We start from the raw sequence: 21,195 nt of genomic DNA, 5'->3' as shown, positions 1-21,195 counted from the left end.
AACATCCGTGAGTAAGTCTGCGAAAGGCCTCCGTTCTTCTAGGCCCTGGCACATGGTGGTGCTGGGCGCTGGAACAGATCTGTGAAGCCCGGGGGCGCAGCCAGTTTTCACCCCAACTCTTCCCGCTCCGCCCCCAGGTGAACCCTAGGAGCTCGTTCAGGGGGCGTGGCTGGCGCGGGGCAAGCGGGCGGGCAGGTGGGCAGGTGCCTGGGCGGGGCGCGCCGTGGTTGGCAGCGGGCGGAGGGGTGGCGGCTGCGCACCCGGAAGAGTGGTCGGACAGTGGAGCGATCGCCAGAGGCGGCGGACCGGGCCCTGACATGGACAAGCTGAAGAAGGTGCTGAGCGGCCAGGACACCGAGGACCGCAGCGGTCTGTCCGAGGTGAGTGCAGCCGGGGACGTTGGCGTTTCTTGGAAAACTGCCGCGCTCTCCTCCCGCCCGTGGTGCCGAGCTCTGCCGGGACACAGCCACAGGTGACAGCGCAGGCTCTTTGTGGAAGGCGTGGCTCCCGAACCCTCCCCAACATTCCTTCTGAAGGGCTTGAGGCTCTGAAGCAAGACCTCAGAAATCTGTGGAGTGGGAGTGTGGCCTCCTGGACCCCGGCCCCGACCCTGCATTCCAGCCGGACCTGCCAGGGAGAGCCCTTTGGAGTTGGGCGAGGCCAGCGGCCTTTGTGGATCCAGGACTAGTTTAGATTGTGGGGTGTGAGATCCAGACCTTATGCATACTGCTTTTGTAATTGTAAAACTCTGTGAACGCCTGATAACAGGGACTTACCCTGTCTCTGAATCTCCAAGGCTACTTCCTAGACTATAGAAACCCAGCCCGCCCCGAGACCGCCAGTGTGTTTGTTTTATTAGTAGGGCTTTAATGGCTTTGAAACTTGCCTACTAAGGCCCTGTGGGCCAGAGCCACTCAGAATGTCATATTTTAGGTGCTTTGGAAGTTTGTTTACATTTCCTTTCTTGAAAACAGAATTATGTTTTACTTGATGTGTCCTTAGCCCCGGTTTCCCCTTCTGAGAAAGAAGATGCTATACCCCTCTCCCCTTGGAAACTAGAGCCTCTTTAATGTTTACTTGTTTCTCTTGTGCTTTTCCCAACATTCTACTCTCACCTCTGTGGCTGATTTTGGTCTGAGTTTTGTCTTTGCAAAACCACAACTGCACCTCGAAGAGAATAAGAAATTATTTTGAAGCCAAATATGAGTGACCATGACCCCAGGACAGATCCAGGTTACTACAAATTCAGTCTTCCAACATAACAGTTTGATAAGTTCTTAGAGTAACAGAACAGACTAATAAATTAAGGTACTTTTCAGATCAGTGGAAGCAGTAAGTAGCGTGAAGGAATCTCAACTGCAGCCGTGAGAGGCTGGCTGATGGCATTTTAAAACTTTGTTGCCGAGCAGTGGGCGGTGGTGGCACACGCCTGTAATCCCAGCACTTGGGAGGCAGAGGCAGGTGGATTTCTGAGTTTGAGGCCAGCCTGGTCTACAGAGTGAGTTCCAGGACAGCTAGGGCTACACAGAGAAACCCTGTCTCGAAAAACAACAAACAAAACAAAACAAAAACCTTGTTAAATTAATACATGCCAAGATTTTTTTTCCCAGTAGTCACAGGTTGGTTACCCTCTGTTACATCAGACACAGGTGGGCAAGAAATGACAGTTTCCGGGGGACTAAGGATAGTCCAAGATTAGTTGCATTAGCCTCTGGAGCTGCAACTTACCTCTGCATATTCATTAAAATTCAAATCCGTGATTTCATGTTTCATTTTTTTTATTAAAAATTCTGGCTTTTTGTAAACTTTCATATGAGAAGAAGCACCCCCACCCCCAAAGCCCCAAAGACTTATCTTTACATTGTCATCTTTACATTGTCATCTTTACAATTCTGGCTTTTTGTAAACTTTCATATGAGAAGAAGCACCCCCACCCCCAAAGCCCCAAAGACTTATCTTTACATTGTCATCTTTACATTGTCAAGCTCTGTGTTACTTCTACAGAGCTTATCTTTACATGACAATAAAATTCCTTCCTTTTATTGTCATGTAAAGATAAGCTCTGTAGAAGTAACACACTGTTGTATAATGTTGGGGTCTTAGGGGAGACTTGTGGTGGGTACAGTGTTGACAGTGAGGTGGTGTTCATCCTGAGCAGTGGGCAGGCCTTCCGGAGTGAATAGTGTAGAGACATTTGAAAACCAATTGCCTAGTCGCCCCTCTCCCATCCTTCTCCTCTTCCTAAAAGGTGAACGCTTGGATACCATGAAGTGCTTTGATCTCCACTTTGTTACATCTATTTTTAAAGATTGTGGCTTCACTCTTGTTTGAAAATATTCTCGGCTTCCTCTTTCCTAGTAAGATTCCTGTTGTTCATCAGTCATTGCAGGCCTTTACAGGTTTTGAACTCCAGGAAATACTTTGTAGCGAATCTGATTCCTCTTGGGCATGTTTTGGCTTGTTAATCACTTACTAGGTCCCACCTCCCTTTAAGTACTCACTAGTGTGGTCACACTTTCTATGGTTTTGAGCCCGGAAAAAACTGAAGGATTCTGTGGTTAAGTTCCCGTTTGTGAGGTTAGCTGGATGGAGACAATTTCAAGTCTTTTCAGTTATATCATCTGGAAGAAGTTACCAGAAAAGTGAAACGTTTTCTAATTTATTTTAACTGCCAACCGAAAGAGTGTGAGTACTTCTGTCTTCTGTCTCTCCTGGGTAGCTGTAAAGTTGGCAGGACCCATACACACAAACAGCCTTATGATCAGAGTCTTCTAACTAACACCCTGTCTTCATAATTACCCCTAAGTATTGGTTTCAGTGGAGTCCTTTCTGAAAGAATAGGCTTTCTGTTTTCTGGAAAGGGTTCTTGGGACGGGGAAGGTCTGAATGGTGTCTGATCATCCCTCCCAGGAATCCCACAGCATTCCTTCCTTACCGGCTGCCTGTCTCACCTCCCTGGGCAGTCAGTCCTTAACTCCAGCTCTCAACGCTAGTCTCTCTTTCTTCGCCATCCTGGAGTCAAAGGGACCTTTGTGCCTGACGGCCAGTCAGACACTCCCTGCACATTCTGTCTAGGTACTGTTTTAGCTGTTTTGATTTTCGAAAAAAGCTCTGTGCTAGCAGGGTTTCCAAAAACAACAGCTTAGAGAGAGATTTTTCCATCAAGTGAATTCGCTTTCTAAAGTTAACAAAAAGTACTTTCCTTTCATGGAGTCTACTTAGAGGAAGTGGGATAAAAGCTTTCTCCTCTTTCCCTGACAGAACACAGTATAGTGGGAAACATGGTGAATTATCTCTGTTCCCTACCCTAGCTCCCTATCCCCAGTAAAGAAAAGGGAGCATTTGGATGAGCATTTGGATGGGGTCATCTTGAGACATTTGTTGAACCAAGTGTTACTCTTGTCTGATGGTAGAAAGCAGAGCCATACTTTTTGGCAGAAATGCTTTCTGTTGCAATCATTTTATTTTATTTTATTTTATTTTATTATTTTATTTTATTTTATATTTTATTTTATTTTATTTTATTTGTTTTGTTTTGTTTTTTTCCAGACAGGGTTTCTCTGTGTAGCCCTAGTTGTTCTGGAACTTGCTCTGTAGAACAGGCTGGCTTTGAACCGAGAGATCAGTCTGCCTCTGCCTCCTGATGGGATTGTTTGCTGCCACCACCTCTAGCACCTCTATTGTCCACTTAAAGGGCCGCTGCTAATCTCCCAGTCAGTTGGGAATCAAACTCTGGTCCCGCCTGACAGGTGGGGATAGTCATCAATATGGTAACAGGATCACTCTTGTCAGTAATTTTAATGTCTTCCAAAGCATGAATCTCAGTGTCTTGCTTAGATTCTGGAGTGTTACGAATACCAAGGCTAATTCAGTGTTGAATCTTTAGAGTTTATCCTCCTAAACAGAAAAAGGTTGAACTCTCGGAGCGCGTGTGTTGGCGCTGGTGACCCTCAGGCGGTTTATTCACTGCTCAGAAACTCCTCTCTTCCTTTCCATGGCGTGGTTGTTTCCACCATGCACAGTTGGGAATAGTGAGAGCTGCTCATGTCCTTCTGCTCTTGGTAGGAAATTAATTACCTGAGTTAGTCAGAAGAGGTCTAACTTGATTGTCTAGGGCCCTGTCAAGCCTGGTAGCAGCATCCATGGCTACTTTAGAGCCTTGTTCAGGTCATGTTTAGGCAGCCTTGTTAGTGAAACTTCAAGGGTGTATGTAGCTCCTGACATTTCTAGAAGACATACTCTTGCAGCAACCTGCATGATCCCCTGGCTTTTAAAGTTTTCTGCCCCTTCTTTCGCAATGACCCCTGAGCCTTAGGTGCTGGAGTTGTGTTGTAGACCTATTAGTTGGGACTGGTCTCTACAACGCTGTAGAGAACTCAGAAATCCGCCAACACTGTTGGTTGTGGTTTTATGTAATGGTGAGGGGTGAGTACTACACTTACCTGTGGGATAAGGACAAATGTTTGGAATGAGTTAGGGAATATGTTGCACACCCCCTTTTTGAGGTTCTAGAGATGGAACCCAAAATCTTGCTTATGCTAGGCAAGTACTGTATCACTAAGCTACACCCTTAGTCCCCCATTCCTAATGTGCCTTCTCTTCAGGGTCCTACTCTGCCAAGTTTCTAGAGATGCTCAGAGGGTGTGTGTGTGGGGGGTTGGGGGGCATTGCAATGTCAGTACCTGCGACTCTATACTCCTTTTTGATGACTTAAATACCTTTCTCCTGGGTGGAGATTAAGCCTTTTGCCTTTCTGCACAGTGCCTGTCACACCTGGGGAGACTCTTCGTCATCTCTTCCAGCTTCTGGTTTGGCAAGTTGGAAATAGGTCATTGAGCCAGGGCCAGTCAGTCAGGGCTGAGGGAGTGGTCCTGCTCACCTGCTCCCTCCCTCAGCTGGGTGATAATGGAGTAGGCAGCTTTACCCCCTTGGTGAGGCTGTGCTGCCTAGGGGAGCTTGGGTGTGTAAATGCTGACCTGGCTCTGGTGAGTAGTTTGATCTCTTAGTTGCCGACTCCCTGTGCCCAGCTGAGGGCAGTGAACCCTCTTGTGTTTTATGGAGAGCCTAGAAAGGCCTCTAGTACAGACCTGTTATCTTCCATATGGAAAAAGGCCATTGAGATCTGCTCTCAAACGTTTCTATTTTAGTAGAGTTCTCTATGAAATTTTGGCTTCCCTTGAACTGGAGCAAGCATTAATCAGGCCAAGAATGGTAGAGAATCGAGAGGAATGGGTAGTGAGTAATTGGCTGGGGGGTGACTGTGGGTGGTTTGGCTATTGCTAGCACAGTGGAAGAAAGATTAACTAACAAGGACGCGTCCTGGTAAGTATGAGGTCCTTCTCTCTCTGAGGTCCTGGAAATGTCGCATGGACTTCAAGGGTGGTAAGAGAGATAAGAGAACATGACCAATGTCCAGTCCTCACCTTCATCTTTCCCATGACCCAGGCCCTGCCTGGCAGAGCCCCGCCCTTCTGTTTGTAGGCTTGTCCTGTAGTAAAGGCTGTGCTAAGGTCAGCCTCTGCCAAGTCTCTGCCAAGGATAGGAGGGAGGGCATAGCTCATTAAGAGCTGTATGCGAAGGCTTCGTGTAGCGGTGAGTGTGTAGGAATCCACACCCCCCTCCTTCATCCTCCCTTTCTTCCTTCCTCCCCTCCTCCTTTCTCTCTCCCTCCCTCCCTCTGTTTTTCTTCTTTCCTTCCTTAGTTTTTTTGTCATGTATGTGTGTGTGTTATGGGGGGCAGCACTCATATGGAGGTCAGGGGTCAACCTGCCTCTCGTACCTTTATGTCGTGTCCAGGGAGGGAACACAGGTCGCCAGGCTTGCCCTCCAAGCCCCTGTCCCCACTGAGCTATCTCACTAGCTCGAAGCACCATATCTATTGGCCATTAAGACCATTTCTAAATTAATCGTGTTTTGTTTGTTTGTTGTTTTCAGTCAGTGTGTGTGGATGTATATAATTGTCGTTTTGAAACTGCAGGTTGTGGAGGCGTCGTCGCTAAGCTGGAGCACCAGAATCAAAGGCTTCATAGCATGCTTTGCTCTGGGAATCTTGTGCTCGGTGCTGGTAAGATTTCCTTCCCTCCGTTGCTTTTATCTAGTTCTCTGCTGTAGCCTTCCCTTTTGCCCAGTTACTTTTCTCTTTGACACTTCATTAAATTGAGTGGCTAAGCGGGAAGGGAGGGAGGAGGCAGGGAGGGCCGCGGTGTGGCTCTGGTGGGAGGGGGTCGCTGTGCTCACGTGCACATGTCCTCTGCTTCCTTCTTAGGGTACTCTCCTGCTGTGGGTGCCCAGGAAGGGACTCCGCCTCTTCGCAGTGTTTTACACCCTGGGTAACATCACATCGATTGGGAGGTAACCTTTTCCTTTTCTCCTTTCTTCAACCGTGCTATTTATTAGAAGATAAAATCTCCTTTGTATTTGAGGGAGGAAGGGAGAAGGATGTTCTGTGTTTTTAAGGATCCGGAAAGAAAGCAGATGTTTGGCATGTATCACATTCCTATCCTCTTATTTCAAAAGCATCTTATGTCGTGTTTATCTGTGACACCCCTGGGAGAAAGCAAAAATGGCGTCAGCAGTGCCTTGTATGAGGGAGCTGTGGCACAGAGCATTGGAATACTTTCTCCCAGGTACACTGTGCGGCCAGCCCTCCCTGTGTGGCTGTCACTGTCCCCAGACTGAGATGCAGCTGCTGCTTCTGAAAGGCCTCCCCAGGCGAGTGGCCGTGAGATTGGCAGCCGGTGGTGAGGCACATGATAGGTACTTTCCAGAGGAGGCCACTCATTCTGCCTTCTTCAGGTGCACGGAGACTGGATTGAGCTCGTTCACTCTGTCACTTCCACTGCACCTGTGCACACAGTGCTTCTCATGGGCAATGCTGGCCTGGCCCTGTCAGAATGCACTTCAGGAACCCAATTGGGCCATCTTTCCTTCCCCTTTCTTCTCCCTCCCCCAGATTTCTATAAATAACTTCAGGGTCCTGTGGGGAAGGGGATCCAGGAGACCAAGTTTTCCCATGTGTCATAATTACTCAGCATAATTATTCCGTAGCTAATGTCTTTTCTTACCTGGCTTTTCCCCTTGTCTCTGTGGTTGTTTGCCCCTGACTGCTTGATTTTGGGCCTACTGGGTAAGCACTGTGACCCGGCTCAGAGACTACAAAAGGCAGGCACAGTGGAACAGACTCACCAGCCACCCTGAGAGACATGAAGCAGTGACACAGCAGATAATGGGAGAGGCACTCTGAGAGGGCTGACTGAGCAGCAGCCAGTCAGGGGCGGTTTCTCACAGAAAAGGAAGATGGACTGCTCTCAGCTCTGTCCGCCTCCTCCTTAAGCAGCTACTCCATCCTTCTCTGTTGGCGCTCTCCACCCCTCTTCTTGCCCCTCTCCAGACTCTTCATCTCTGGCCAGGGAGCCTTTATAGTCCTCTGTGTGACTCCCTGCTCCTTCTCTGCAGATGGAATCCAAATGGTGCTCCTGGAATATCTCCAAGCATCCCTGTGCTGCTTCTCAGGCCGTGCTCTCAGTGTGCCATCCTGCCCACCTCTTTGCTCCCCAGTTTGGTAGATAACTTGCTCATTTGTCAGATCCTGGCTCTAATCTCATCTAGAATATGTGCATGCATGCATACGTGTGCATGTGTGCATCTGCTGACTGCTGCCTCCTTCCTGGAACTGGTACCCTCCCTCTCCTCCTCTGGGGCTCCTTCTGTCCTGTCTACTTATGTGACAGCACAGGTTGCAATGACTTGTTAACACTGTGTAAAACACTTGTCAAGGGCTGCCCACGTGTGTACCTCACCTGTCCTGGTTCTACCCAAACTCCAGCACTGTGCCTACCGGGCAGAGTTAGGTGGGTGGTGGAATGTATGATCTGGCTTTATTTTATTTTATTTTATTTTATTTTTTATTTTATTTTATTTTATTTTATTTTATTTTATTTTATTTTATTTTATTTTTTAATGAGCCAGGGTCTCTACATAGCTTTGTTTGTTCTGGAACTCACTACATAGACTAGACTGGTCTGAAATTCACAGAGATCTGCCCGTCCGTGTGCCACCATACCCAGCTGGTCTTAGCTTCTCCAACCTTGAGTTTTTAGTAAGATGCTGGCCCTCGGTGATGTTGCCCTTGAAGCTTCCTCAGATACTAGCTTTTGTGGGTTTGTTTTGTGCCTACAGTGTGGGTTAAATGTGTAGTCCAGCGTGATTATACATGTATGTTGCCTACTCCAAAAGAGCTTATCGTACTGGGGCAGACCATAGCAGAGCAGAGGGAAGCAGGGAAAGGGCATTATTTTTTGGTGTTACGAGGGGTTTCTGACCTTACACAGATTCTATTTATACATGTGTGCCTTGGGTCTCCTTCTTACTCTGTTAGGTAAGAAAATCTCTGAGCCTGGACACTTGAGCTCAGAAAATAGCTTACCTTCAAAGAGGCAGACATATTGTAAACAACAACAAACTTTTTTGAATGCTCAATAGTTAATGTCATCTGCTGTTGCTTGTATTGCGTGTCACCTGTAAGGAGCTCCCACTGTTTGCTACTTGCACGTTTCTTTGGGCTCCAGGAAGTGTGACTGAAGCCTGGTGCCTGCACTGGGTGTGTTGAGTGTGTGTGCTTTCCCTGTGACCAGTCTTCCATGAGAGAGCTCTCACATTCCCTTCTTACGAATCACACAATCACACTGTGGGGCTTCCTGAGTAGAAGTGGGCGGAGCATTGGCGCTTTGTCTTCCTATGTGATCTTGGATAGGTACAGTAACTGCACTCAGAGTTGTTGAGGGGACGAAATGGGCACTGTGTGTACTGGCACTTAACGGGCACACCAGCAGCCGTAGTGATGTTATTAAACTCCCTGAGCCTGGAAGGCGTGCTCTTTGTTTCTTAAGTCTGAGTCTTGGTTTGCTTCTATGGGTAGGTAGTCAGGGAGGCAAACACCTTTCAGAGAGTGGCGTGCAGTGTGGAGAGTTGTTCTGCAGCAGACTCGTGCACTTGTGCCCTGCTCTTATATAGTCGGGTGGCCTTGGTTATGTAACCCCCTGGGCCTTTTCTTCCTCTCTGACGCGAGTGTACTAATTGTCCCTACTTCAGAGGTCCTTGATGGATTAAATGAGGGCAGTGCACGAAAGGCCTGGAAGCTCAGACTAATGCTGCTCCTGTCACTGCCAGGGGAGCTCCTGGGGAGGTGGCCGCCGTGCTCCTGTGGCTCGTTCGCTCTCTGCGCTGCCCACCTGTAATGGCGTGTGTTTGCCTCTTAGCACCATCTTCCTCATGGGGCCAGTAAAGCAGCTGAAGCGGATGTTTGAACCCACGCGTCTCATTGCCACCATCCTGGTGCTGGTAAGGACGCCGCTTTCCTCCTAGGCTTGTAGGGGACATCGTGTCCTTCCTTTCCCCGGTTTACCCTGGGAGTTAAGCATGGCCTCCTGCATAGTAGGCAAATGCTCTGCCACTGAGCTGCACTCCTTTTAGTTTTTCTGTTTGGGACAGGGCTTCACAGGTTGTTTCGATTCGCCTGGAACTTACTGTCCCCCGCCTCACTCTCCAGAGTGCTAAGACCACAGGCCTGTGCTGCCGTGAATGGCTGGAAGGTTTTATTTCCATCCCGGGAACAGAGACCACATCTTTCTTTTTTTGACCTGATTATCCATATAGCTGTCAAAAGCTTTCCAGACCGCAGTATCTAGATTCCTAGCATAATCATCAGTGTTGTGGGATTTGAACTTGATCAGCTTGAAATACTTTGAATTTTATTTTTTGTGCCTCTCTCATTCATTCATAAAAGAATGTTCTCCAAGGCCATGACTGTATTTGCCGATTACACATGTCCTTTCAGAGAACAGTGATGGGCACGGAGAATCTTAGGGCACACTGATTAAGGGATTATAGGTGAGCAAGCAGAAGGGCACAGTAGGCACCTGGAACACTTATTTTTATTTTCCAGCTTTCAGATATAGATGGCCTAACAAGTGTGTTGTGGAAAAGCTGTCTTTTCCATAAAGGAAAGGACATACACAGTGCAGTGTCGGGTGACAGGTAAACTGATAACAGGCTTCCTGGCTGTGAGGCTGGCATCTCAAGTTGACCTTTGTTCTCAGACACCTTTCCTCAGGAGGCTAGAATTGACAAGGCTTAAATGGCAGAGGTTTGTGGTCAGCTAACTTCTGTCTGGAATGAGAAGGTTGGTGGTTGAACGACCTGTCCAGAAAGGGGCACTCGTTCATAGACACACAGGGAGAACTTAAACATAGAAGCTCAGCTTGCTTTTCTTCAGCCTGAATACATTTTTTATTGTTGAGTTGGATTTCTTTTCCTGACGTGGTGTTTGGATGGGTTAACCGTTTTTTGAACTGCAGTGCATTAATGAGTGTTTTCTGTCTCTTTCTAGTTGTGTTTTGCACTTACCCTGTGCTCTGCCTTTTTGGTAAGTGTGAATTTTAGTCTTCTGTGACCCTTCTGGTTTATAGCCCTTGTCACACACGTTCCAGTAACTGTGCCATTTTTCTCTAGTGGAATAAAGGACTTGCACTCATCTTCTGTATTTTGCAGTCTTTGGCCTTGACGTGGTAAGTGACATCACAAGTGGAAGTGTCCCTTCCTTGTCCCCAGCCCTGCCTCTGGCTCATGGAGGGAAAGGAGGGAGAACCCATGTGTTGTAGGTGGGAGAGTTAGGAACACCCAGAAGCTCTTGAGTTGAAGATCTGTCACTATTGCAGCAGAAGGCAGGGGTGTCAGAAGCCAGCCAGCTGATGCAACCCACCACCAACAGGTGGCGTTAGCGGTCTTGAGTGGTCACCAGAGGCCAGGAGCTCATTTGTGGCCACAACATTTTTGCTGAGCTCACAGTTAGTTGTGAGATGTACAAATAATACTGAGCTACTCATGTCTGTTAAGTGCCTGACAATGAAGTTATTATAAGAACTTCTAAAAAGAGACCAGGAGTCAAACAGACACTACCAGGGGAGGATGCTGGTGAGAAAATCAGTGATTGTGATGGAATGCTTCTGTAGAGAGACACAGAGGGCATTGTCAGCAGGGCCAAGGGAGCGGGAGCTGGCCAGTGAACACCCATGGGGTGTGGCGGCAGCGTGCACAGGAAGCCGGGCTCCGGGGAACTTAAGGTGAAGATCAGGAAGTTGGAACTCAAAGGCCAGTCTAGTTAAAGGGTGACCAGAGACATGGCTTTTTAAAGCCATGAATGGAACTGTCGATTTTTGGTGATTTAAACCTTTGTATAACATCCGGGGGTGGGGAGGGGGGAGGGGTGGTATGTGTCTAATCTGAAGTGTTTCTGTGCTGCTCTGAAAGGTTAATCCAGGAGTAACTGACGTCTGGCAAAGTAGTTTCTGTACAGTGTGATTATTCTATTTGGGATAAAATGTTGCCAGGATACAGAGAAAAGGGAGGCCAGTGGGCATTCTACATAAACTTCTCCTGGTTATCTCGTTAGTAGAAATGGATCTTGAGAGTGCAAACTTGATCTAGTCTTCTTTTTGGAACTTTGAACTTAGAAATAATCTGTCAAACTGCCTTTCAGAATTCCATATTCACAGGTAAATAAGCGTGTGGACTCGGAGAGTGGGAGGGGTCCAGAAAGGTGGCGCCCGGTTTTACTGTGAGACACTTTTGCCGGTAGATGTTAGCAAGGGCCTGGCTTCATGGCTTGCGTTTATACTCTGGCTTTCTTCTGGTGCAGAAATTGGTTTCTACATATACATGGTTCCTTCTCTAGCCAGTCCCAAGGAGTCAGCATTCCTCTGGGCTCAGGAAAATGGTGATTCCCTTTGAGCTGATTATTGCTTGCCTTGTGTCTAACACACAGGGCAGGTGTCTGTTGCCTGCATAGTTTCTCTTAGAGCAGCGTGCCTTGGGTTCTCAGGCACTGGAAGCGTTGTGCCAAGCTATGTTTTCTATTTCTTTGTTTTTAATTAGTGGGAGCAGGATAGAACCCTGCTCACCCGGGCTGAAGTTACATTTCCCTGAGAACTTATAAAGCATTGGAACACAACTATTGAGGGTTTTATTTCTAATTTCTGCAAATAGAACTCTGCTGTCATATGGGCACCTGGAGTCTGCCTGTTTTAGGTGGTCACTACTGGCTCATGTGGTTAGACAGGGCCACTCGCAAGGCTAAGGTCAGAGGGTTATAGTCGTGTGGGCCCCTTATTCCCCTCTGCCACATAGCTACGCACAGGGCGGGCACGTGTTTATGTAAAGGGCGGGCATGCGTGTGAGTGCACCCACGTCGGGATCAGTCACTGGGTGCTTTCAGAGCCTCAGGAGCTTTCCACTGGGGATTTTCCACAGCCTCCGTTCAACTCCATCTTTGGTTTGTTTTTCTTTGTAGGTATAGCCTTTCCTACATACCGTATGCAAGGTAAGACTGTGCATTTGGATATAGAGTTTCTTTGATTTGTGAACCATGATGTGTTTACATGGGGCTCTTAATTTTTTAAAAAGGTTTGTTTATTTATTTTTTAATGTGTATTTTGCTTGCATGTATATCTATTCACCATGTGTGTGCATTTTCTGTGGAGGTCAGAAGAGGGGGTTGTCTCCCTTGGAACTGGAATTAACAGATGGCTATAGGCTGCCATTAGGGGTGCTGGGAATTGAACCTGGGTTCTCTGGAAGAGCAGCAAGTGTTCTTAGCAACTGAACCGTCCCTCCCAGCTCCTGATATTAGTTTGGAGATTTTAGTTTAGTTGCAGAGAATGCATGCTCTTTATTTCTCCTTACTGAAATTCTTTGAGCTAGATAGGCACAGTTCACACATCTGTTTTATAGAGCAGTATGGTAAGAGCCACATGTCCCCTGATCTCATTAGTGATCATGATTCAGCTAGTGATGTGTTGGCCAGACTGAGTTCCTGGTGTTTGGGGCATTCTCCTCTGATGGAAAGTATTCAGATGCACATCAGTGTTCCTTTAATCTGGAGCTTTGAGGTGAGGATTTGAAAGTGACCAATTTAAACAAGAGCTAGGAGGTCCCTAGTGTTTGCCTGTTTTCTTACATGGCCTCACTCTGAAATTTTTTAGAAGAGTCTAAAGGGAAAGTAGGGTCAGGACCCTAGGGGAGCAGTGTTTCCTAGTTAGTGAGCTGGGAGGCCCTAGACCACCGAGACTCAGAGGAGACGTTGATAACTGGAGTGGGTGGGGCTGGCTCATCCCTAGAGGCCTAGGAGTTCGTTACCTAACCACTTTTGATGGTGGGCTTTTCACAGTTAGCCATAGGACCTTTGCCTCTGATTCCATTCTAATGAAACCACTTAATTTCATTCTTGTTGGTCATCTACTAAATAAAAATATTTTCCATAATTGTGTTGAGGAAATGAAAGATTGTGCAGGATCTGGGGAGGAGGTATGGGTACAGTATGTCTTGTACACTCCAGCTCTACTGCTGATTTGAAGGTGTTTTGGAGTGAGGCTAACAAGCTAATAAAGTGTACTTTTGTGCTTGGGTCCCAGGAGTATAACAGTTGTGAAATACTGCCTTTGGGGCAGGGAGAAACTTATTCTGAGAAGAATGCAGGCAGGGATGTCCCAGGAGTTAGCTTGCTATCTGAAAGAAGCCAAGATCTTCTATATCTGAGCATTTAGTGAAGTATTTATCAGTTTGGCAACAGTTTGACCATATTTTGGTGCCTAAGCTACCTACATAATTTACTAGGCCCGGTGAAAATGAAAATGTGGGCTCTTGCTGGGTGTGTGGTTCATGCCTTTAGTCCCAGCACTCAGGAAGTAGAGGCAGATAGAGTTTGAGGCCAGCCTGGTCTTCTGAGCAAGTTCCAGGACAGCCAGGGCTAAGATATGTCATCAAGGCATTAACCAGAGTGGACCTTTCTAAGCACAGAGCCTAGTGTAGTCACAGATACCCACAAAACTGGAGTTATTCGGCGTCTTTCCTCAGGGCTTCTGAGTTGATGAGGATGGACATGTTCATGTGATGGAAAGGATATAATTCTTTTTGAGCTAGTGAGCTTTATTGAGCTGGATAGATGTTTCCGTTAGTAGGGAGGAATCACAAGGGGAGCTAGCTCTAAGTGTGGCTTTTAGAATAGGTCTTCCCAGTGTCCACAGAGCAGATCACACAGCTGTAAAGGTTTAAGACAAAGTGAGTTTGTAAAGTAGGTTAAGCAAAATGAAGTGGGCTCCTCTGCCCAAGTTCCCAGATCTGTGGTGTGCTGGAGGAAGGAACTTGCTTTGGCCATAAGCCCCCTACTTAACTGAATACTCCTGGGACTTTAATATGTAGCAGACCTTAAACAGAGGCTTTCGCTAGAGGCATTTTAGATTAAAAACAAAACATTTATTTTTTAAGACATTCTCTGTGTAGCCCGTGTAGGCCTCAAAATTAGAATCCTTCTACCTGGCTTCGATGCCTTGCGTGTTCAGGCAGTTGGACTCACTCACCTCATGTGAGCCCTGAGTTCACCAAGAACAGTGTCAATCCCGGGTGAGCGTGAGAGCGGAAGTGTCCTTCACAGCCGGGCGTAGTGAAGAGAAGGGCCTGCTGGGACAGAGCAGCTATCCGCTGAGCACCCGGTCTCTGTGTACCTGAGGTACACTGAGTCCCAGGCAGCATGTGGGTACCGCTCAATGCCTGCACACGTCTCCTTGTGCCAGGGGCCTGAAGATGGTCCTTCACAGTCTTCCGCTGCTTGCCAGCAATGAAGAACAGCCCTAGTGACTACACCTTAATGATGTCACTGTGTTCTGTGATTGGCTGCTCTGAAAATGCAGCAGTCTACTTCCTGATTCTCTGATAGTCCATTCTCTCATTATGGTAATAATTGTCATTTGCTACCTGCCTATTCTTTGCCATGTACTAGCCTCTCATGAGCAGTCTGCAGGTTAAATGGCCACACCCCAACTGACAAATGAGGAAATTTAAGAACTCCAGCATGCCCAGCATGCCTAGGAGAAAATTGCTAAGAAATGGTGGTGCTGTAGTTTGGTGGAGCAGGTCCGACCTCACTATTTCCCCTCAGCAGCAGGGTACCCTAGGAAATGCTCAAGAAAAGCCTTTGAGTGTTCATGTCCCATTCATCTTCATGTTTTTCCTTCCTAGGGATGCTGTGAAGAAGTGCTTTGCTGTGTGTCTTACATAACGCTCTGCCAGTGTGCCGGAGCGCTGTGGAGGAGGTTGGTGGACGGTTCTGTAACTGCCCTCTGCACCGCCTCACAGACACGCGCCTTCTACCTGCAGCGTGGTGTGGCTTGCAATTTGGAGGGTTGCCTGTGGGAGCAATCATGAGTCCAAAACCCTAATGTCTGTAACACAACACGAGGTTCTGTGGCTTGTGTAGACAACTCTTCCTGTGACCAGTCTCTGGAAGGTATTCCATCGAGTTCTCACAGAACAGTCTTTGATAGCAGCGGAGCCTCAGGAAGCCAGGAGCCGCTGATTCCCAGGGTGTCAGCAGGGCCTGGAAGGGTTTCTGTCAGAGCAGCAGGAATACAGAGTTTTGAAGATTTGCCCCTCACCAAGAACACCATTGCCACAGCCCCACACAGCGTTTTCCCTGGTGTTTGAGAACAAGTGATTCTGCCTGTCCTAAGACCCTGGAGAGCCTGCCCTGGATACACTGTTCCTTTGTCTTCTGAATTCAGCTGGCTATGAAATGTCTTTTTAGTGTTCAGTGTGGACTCTTTCTCTTGCCCTCACCTCCTATGTCTTGTGACCTTGTGACACTGGTTAATTGAGAGTGAAGTAGTGACCTAAAATGCTATTTCCTTTTGAACAAGAGCCACTAGAAAGTGAAACATTCATGTTCCTTGCTTTGTTTATTTGCCTTCATTATTTATAAATGTTTACTTTCCGTTCTTTGCTGGAGTAGGGATAAGGAAAGTCCATGGAAGAAGACAGATCCCTCGTGGGCCAGCAAGAAGCAGGCATGCCTACCAAGCAACCTAAGTGCCCCAGCACTGGCACGCAGCCCGCATGGACACTGGCAGCCAGCCTGCAGGTGGTCATGCTGCTGTCTAGCGCCTAACCACACACAGCGGTCTTGTGTTGGGATCTTATCTGGTCCTCATGAGAGCTCTGTGAGTTGTCTCACCTGCAGTCAAGGAACTGAGGCTCCGATTAGTTTGTGTATCACCTGGAGCTCCAGCTGTGGCCTGACTCAGGCTCCATTATGATGCTGAATCTCCTGGCATGGCTCTGCTCAAGCCTCTGTCATCTCTCATAACTGTTCCTTTCATCCTCCTGGCCTGTATCTTTTCTGATTTCAGCATCTGTGTCACTTGCACTGTCCCATGCTCTACCATTCTGCTTTTTGGCAGCTTACCTCTGCATCTGTGGGATGGCTAGCATCCCATGGTCCTTTTCAGCTGTTCAGTGAAACATCATCAGTGCCCTGTCTTGACAACTTGAGGTCCTGGCAGTCTAGGTTTGCCCTTTGCTTGGGCCAGCTGTTCTACCTTGACCTCTGTTTTGTCACCACCAGACCACAGGAGGTAAGCACTTGTCTCTGTGGCTGTGTCCGGTTGCTGAACTGTGGCTAATGACTCTCTTTTCTTCTGAGATGGAGAACTGTGGATAGACTGATCAGGATCAGGGCAGGGGGAAGCTCAGTCTTTCCAGATTCCTGCCATGCTGCTGAAGGCATCTATGAGATCTTCAACTTGTCTTCAGTCAGGAAGCAAAATTTTATGCTACCTTCTGGCTGTGTAAGGCACATTCATGTCCCAGGAGCCTTGGAGATCAGTTCAGGTCTCAGAAGGGCTCAGGTGTGAGAAGGGCTGTTGGGGAATTTAGGGACACCTGTGGTTTCTAGCTGACACGAGGGTAGGGTCGTTGCTGCAAGCTCCAGCCACTTTGTAGTCATGCATCTAAAGGGCTGGCCTCCTCCGCCTTTGTGGGTGACTGGGCTTGAGCCCAGATATCTTTTGAAGATGTTAGCAAGGCTGAATAGCATAGCAGTGTGGATGTGGGCTTAGAAAATAAGCAGATCCAGATGTGAGCTGTGGTCCAATCACATCTGGTTGAGTCCTTTGACGTTGCCTAATGTTTGGTTCCTCAGTTTCACTGTTTCACAATAGCTGGCTGGCAGATGCTGCTGGCTCACTGGAGGATGCCAGTGGAGGAGGATGTATCAAGTGCTTGGCACAGCAAGCTGAGTCTCCACAAACTAACTGATGAGTGCAAAGGGTGACAGGATGGGTGCGTGCCCATTAATTTGTTTAGCATATTTATTTCTGTGTCCATTACTATATACGATATGCTGTCTCACTGAATGGTCACAGTGACTGTCAGGCAATGGATAACTGCCTTCATCATCATAAAGTAGTAGTGGCCTCAAACTCTCACCAACAGGGGCATCAGTGAAGAGGCTCTAGGTTGGGATCAAGTCTTAGATAAAAGACTTTGGCCTAATTCCTGCAGCCGGTGGCCAGTTTGCCTCAACAGCTTGAGTCTGGATGACTGTCTTCCAGTATCTTCTAGACTCGCAGAGTTTTCTTCAGTTGCTTTATTCCTTGGTTGTTTCTGACCCTGGCTTTGTAGGACTATGGAAAGAAGAAAGCCACTTCAAATCTGCTAAAGTCTCCTATCACACCAGCAGCATTGATTAAAAGCAACTTAGTGAGGCTGACGTGGAGAATTAGCCTCCGCCTATGGCTGTTGGCAGTGTCTGTTTCTTCTCCCCACCCTTCATTCTCCCCATTCACCACCCAGTAAGCAGGGCATCCCTGTGTTGCCAAGTGATGGAAACTATGGCGTGATCACTGTAGAGGAATGTGGTCCTCAGCCAGGCTGTGCTTCCAGGTGTGGGCGGCATCTGGCCCCATGCTGCCTGGAGTGCTGCAGTCTGGAGTGCTGCCCTGAGAACACCACTGTGCCTTCTGGACCAGGAGAGGAGCTTCGGGCCCTTTGACTGGTCCTCCTCCCTCTACTCCAGGCTGACTGTTGGGATGCTGTGGGGTGGGGGCCTGCTCACTGAATTCTCTCTCTCTCACTGTCCTTTTCCACAGACCAAGCTCTAAGGGAGCCTTTGTCTCTGCCGCTCTTCTGTGTGGCTGCTGTTCAGACACCAGCTCTAGGCATCCTGTCTTGGGGAAGGGCGAGGTGCATTCCCAGCATGCCGTCGGAGATGTCTCAGTGCTTGGTGTCTGTACTCTCATGGTGACTTTGTGGATCATGTCTTAATTACCACCTCCCTTCCACGTGGTCACTGTAGGCTGAGAGAACAAGAAATGAAGTCATAAACTGCATTCCACATAAAATTACTTTGTAATACTTTGGTTAGAACAAACAAGAGTGGGGCAGTATCTGAAACAGGGCCGGGCTGGTTTGGCTTTTGTTGTTGGTAGCCCTGTGAATGACAGGTTTTGCCGTGTATGAGAGGAGGCTTGGTGGACTGACTTGGTCCGTCAAGGTGCACTCATGGCTGTGGATTCCTTTCCTGTGTGTGCCCTGCTACCTTTCTGACTTTACTCCCCCTGTTCCTGTCTCAGTAGAGTCAGTTACATACATACCCTTTGCATTTACAACCTAAAACTTAGTTAATTAAAAAAAAAAAAAATCAGTGTTTAAAGCAGTATAAAGATGCCTGCTAGACTTTGTGGCAGTTTTGTTTTTAATGTTCAAGTTATTTTTTATAAGTTTAAATAATGTGCTATAGCTTATAGATAACATCCTTTTAAAAGTGAATGAACCTTAGCTGAAATATTGCAAATAAACATTTCCCCTAGAAGTCTGAATTACTTACGAAGTTTTATTAGAATTTCTTAGGGGGTGATCTTAAAGTACCTGCCAATTCATTTTTTTTTTTTTTGCTTTGAGATTTTGTGTGTTTTTAGACTAGCAAAGGGGGAACGCAGTGGGGTTTGTTTAATCCCACTTCGCGCAGGGTGGGGTGTTCTGTTTTGAGTATTTCCAGCCCTGCTGTGACATATGAGAGGCATTTAAAATTAGCTGGGAGCGGAGCTTTCATTCATCCTAGCTGGCAACATAAAGTCAGATCCATTGCAGCAGGAGCTGGTGACTGACGCGGCAGACTTGGGGATGTACACAATGACTTTCTGCAAACTGGCTGATCTGGAATCAGAAAAAATAGGCCCAGTGTATAGGAATTCTGTTGAAGATGAGAAGCCAGCACATGGCGTCATGACAAGTGCTGAGGTATGTTCTCAGACTCATGCCATTGCATGCACTGAGTGCTTGCCTAGCATGCATGGAGCCAGGGGCTCAGTCCCTGGAAATGCATGCACTGGCCACAGTGGTGAACACCCATTAGCCCAGCATTTGGGAGGTAGAGGGGGAGGATCTAGAATAGACCCTATCTTAAAAAAGAAAAAAAAAATGAAGTCTGGAGTTTGGGCCAATGCACATGGCTCTGTCTATTAAATGTTCAAAAAAAATTTTTTTGTTGACTTTTTCACTGTGTTTGCTTAACTTGAACATAGCAAGGGAAAAAAAAACTACAAAAACCCTCCCTGAACTCCATCCTTGTAATTCTGATTGTGAAGTTGCTAGTAAGGATGTGCAGAAGTCAATGATGAAGGCCCTGGCACCCCTGTGTAGGCCCTGGGCACCAGGGCACACTTCCTAGCAGCAAAACCAAATCCAAATGCCTGTGGTGGATTTGTGTGTCTTGAGAACATTGTGCCTCTTCTAATACAGTGGGCTTTTAAAACACTTTGTTTTAAAGAAAAATGAAACCATTTTTATAATCGTGTAGATGTAGTTGATTTTGAATGCTACTGATTGTATAACTGAATTTTTATATACAAAAATATACTCTTGAGGATCTGGTTCATGTGTTTTCTTTTTACTCACTTCAAAGAGAAGGAGTGTTGCTGGAGAGAGCTACCTCTCCCTTGCACAGTTGTTTTCTCCCTTTTCTTTTCTTCAATAAATGGTAGCATCATGATCCTTAACAAATCTGGTGTTGTCTCTTACTCATGTCTGTTTCTCTGGAACTCACTGAACCAAACAGCTGTAAGATCATGTCTTAGTGTATAGTACACATTGTAGGTATGTTTAACCTCCTACCTGCTCCCTTTGCCCCATATATACACACACAGTTGCTATATTGGTTTCTTCTCAAACGACTGAGGACCACCGATGTTCATGCCTCTCTAACACTGAAGACAGTGTGACCAGTGACCCCGTGCTTCCACTGCCGTGATTGCCCATACCCTCAGACCAACAGCCAGATAATCCATCCCGGAAGGAAGTTGCTTATCGGGTATTCCATCCTGGCAGTGTTAAAGGTAACCAACATACACGACCACACGGCTCTTCAAAAGATCACAACCTTCCATCTACTGAATCCTAAGATGCTAAAATGGGCAAAGTGCCAGGTAAGATTTGTGAGGTTGCTAGTCAAGAAACGACTCAGAAGACAGGGAGAGATTACGGCTGGAGAGTAGGAAGCAGCATGAAGAAGAAGATCAGCAGAACAGATGAAGAGAGCAGAAGCCTGGAAAAGAACTGTGTGGGGCAGAGATAGGATGTTAAAATCCTGAAAACCAAAAGCCAAAGCCAAAAATGTTAGAAATGGAAAACTCCACAAACTAAAACCAAACAAAACTGGAAATGCCACAGATTGAACCAAGCAGAAAATGAATGTTGGTGTTGGAGCCCAAGATTGAAGACATACTTCATCTAAATGTCAATAAAGAGAAAAAAAAAAACAGGCATGACTGCAGGGTCCCATAACTTGGTAAAACCAAGATACCAAACCTAAGAATCTATAGGATGGAAGAAGTATAAGTAAACACTGAAGGCATAAAAGGTCTATTCGATGAAGTTATAGCAGAATGTCTCCAAATCTAGAGAAATAGACATCAAACATAAGAGACATTTGAAAAAACCACAAATTTTACAGGAGAAACTTCTTCACAATAGTCCAGATAATAAAAACACAAATGCTAGAGTTGGTAGGGGAAACACCAACCCACCCACAAAGGCAATGACAGAATAACAGCAGAGTCCTTGCCAGCAAATGTAAAAGCCAGGAAAACATCTGTTTCAAGCCTAGAAAGTAGGTAAGCAAGACCGCTATAGCTGAGGCTACTTGAATGAGAAGTGTCCCTGTGGGCTCCTGTATTTGAAGACTTACTTTGGGGTGCTGTTTGGGGAGGTTATAGAACTTTTCAGTCCTAAAATGTAGGAGGTGGAAACTTGCTGGAGGAAGTATATCACAGGGGCAGGCTTTGAGGGTATATAACCATTCCACACTTCCTG

At 46.9% G+C, this 21,195-nt stretch overlaps 1 protein-coding gene across 1 annotated transcript; it reads left to right on the top strand.

Annotated features, from left to right (window-relative positions):
• The first annotated feature begins 244 nt into the window (after positions 1 to 244).
• Positions 245 to 19,876, top strand: Sft2d2 (SFT2 domain containing 2). Its single transcript, XM_052200281.1, has 8 exons — positions 245 to 380; positions 5,978 to 6,064; positions 6,266 to 6,351; positions 9,258 to 9,339; positions 10,388 to 10,423; positions 10,510 to 10,565; positions 12,347 to 12,376; positions 15,070 to 19,876. The coding sequence occupies exons 1-8, from the start codon at positions 318 to 320 to the stop codon at positions 15,107 to 15,109; spliced, it is 480 nt and encodes a 159-aa protein (XP_052056241.1). The 5' UTR covers positions 245 to 317; the 3' UTR covers positions 15,110 to 19,876.
• Positions 19,877 to 21,195: the final 1,319 nt, after the last annotated feature.

This window comes from Apodemus sylvaticus, chromosome 12, assembly GCF_947179515.1.
Source record: "Apodemus sylvaticus chromosome 12, mApoSyl1.1, whole genome shotgun sequence".
Lineage (NCBI taxonomy): Eukaryota > Metazoa > Chordata > Mammalia > Rodentia > Muridae > Apodemus > Apodemus sylvaticus.
Note: the sequence above shows the minus strand (reverse complement) of the source record. Positions and strands in the feature narration are given on the sequence as shown.

Coding starts and splice junctions, on each gene's coding strand:
- Sft2d2 (XM_052200281.1), top strand. CDS start 318: ATGGACAAGCTGAAGAAGGTGCTGAGCGGCCAGGACACCGAGGACCGC. Junction 10,566..12,346: donor CAGTCTTTGGCCTTGACGTG/GTAAGTGACATC, acceptor TTTTCTTTGTAG/GTATAGCCTTTCCTACATAC. Junction 12,377..15,069: donor TCCTACATACCGTATGCAAG/GTAAGACTGTGC, acceptor TTTCCTTCCTAG/GGATGCTGTGAAGAAGTGCT.